This window comes from Otolemur garnettii, unplaced genomic scaffold (genome assembly GCF_000181295.1).
Source record: "Otolemur garnettii isolate 467f Iridium unplaced genomic scaffold, OtoGar3 scaffold00018, whole genome shotgun sequence".
In the NCBI taxonomy this organism is placed as follows: Eukaryota; Metazoa; Chordata; class Mammalia; order Primates; family Galagidae; genus Otolemur; species Otolemur garnettii.
In genome coordinates this window covers 23,754,578-23,755,939 of record NW_003852413.1, presented here as the reverse complement: position 1 = coordinate 23,755,939, position 1,362 = coordinate 23,754,578, and the positions used below count along the sequence as shown (strand labels likewise).

At 38.9% G+C, this 1,362-nt stretch overlaps 1 protein-coding gene across 1 annotated transcript in view; it reads left to right on the top strand.

The window, feature by feature from the left end:
- WIPF2 (WAS/WASL interacting protein family member 2) overlaps positions 1 to 1,362 on the top strand; it is a 59,354-nt gene that overhangs the window by 34,021 nt on the left and 23,971 nt on the right. The window contains exon 2 of the mRNA XM_012803203.2: positions 906 to 1,037. Coding sequence (XP_012658657.1) covers positions 975 to 1,037 — 63 coding nt within the window. The 5' untranslated portion in view covers positions 906 to 974. The remainder of the gene's footprint in view (positions 1 to 905; positions 1,038 to 1,362) is intronic.

Here is a 1,362-nt window from a genome sequence, read left to right as displayed (position 1 = left end):
TAAATGCATATTATTAAGTGCAAGAAACCACTCTGAAAGTACTATGTAGTATATGATTTATAACAGTAGAACCTCCATAGGTTTACCACCTCCCTACATTGACCACCTCCTTAAGTTGACCCAGTTGTCATAGACCGGACAAGCATCATATTTATATATCAGTAGAGTAAGCCTAGTTCCTTATATTGACCATCTCTGTATGTTAATCAGTTTGTAATAGTCCCTGGGGTGGTCAACTAAGGGAGGTTCTACTGTATATGACATTCTGGGAAAAGAAAACTATGGAGACAGTAAAAAGATAAGTGGTTGCCTAGGGTTGGAGGGGAGGAAGGATGACTAGGCCAGCACAGTATTTTTAAGGCGGTAAAAATACTCTGTATGATTCTACAGTAGTGGATACATGTTCTTATATGTTTGTCAAAACTCATAGAATGTATACCATCAAGAGCAGGAGTAAACTAATGTGAACTATGGACTTGGGGGATAATGATGTATCACTGTAGATTTATCAGTTGTAATAAATGCAACACTTTGGAGGGGATATTATGCATGTGTGTGGATGAGGGCATGTGGAAACTTTCTGTAATTTCTACTCAGATTTGCTATGAACTAAAATTTCTCTAAAAAGTAGTTTATTCATTAAGCAAAAAAAGGTTGTCAAAACAAATAAAAATCTGTACCAGAAACTGTATGTTACCTACTAAGCCTAAAATATAGTATTTATGATCAAGCCTTTTACAGAAAAAGTTTACAAAGCCCTAGACTGTATCACAGTGGAACTAGTGGAATTAGGAGATGAAGTGTTCAGTGTCTATCAGTTGCCATGCCCAGTCCTCTAGTTCTCCTGGATACTTGTTGTCTCTAATGGTAAAGTTGTTCTTAGGAATTTCTGTTATTATTTGCAGGTATATGAGTGACGTAAAGCTGCAAATAAAGACGGAGAGAGAGAAGTGCCAACTGGGAACAGGACAAGGATGCCAATTCCTCCTCCCCCTCCACCCCCACCAGGCCCTCCTCCCCCTCCCACTTTTAATCAGGTAGGTTGTCCTTCCATCAGGCTATCTCAACCTTTTTTCCTTTTTTTTTTCAAATGAGAGGTTCTCGCTGTGTCACTCAGTCTGGTCTCAAATTACTGGACTCAAGCGATCCCACCTCAGCCTCCCACATGGTTGGGACTATGGTGTGCAGCACCGTGCCTGACTTCTGTCTCAAAACCATTGAGTAGATAGGCCAATGACCCTCAAAAACTGGTTTATTTATCCTGTTTGGTTAAAAATTCTAGATTTTCCTACTCATAGCATTCTTATTCTGAGCCTACTCTTTAATTCTGTTTCTGCATCACAGATTTTTTTTTTTTTTTTT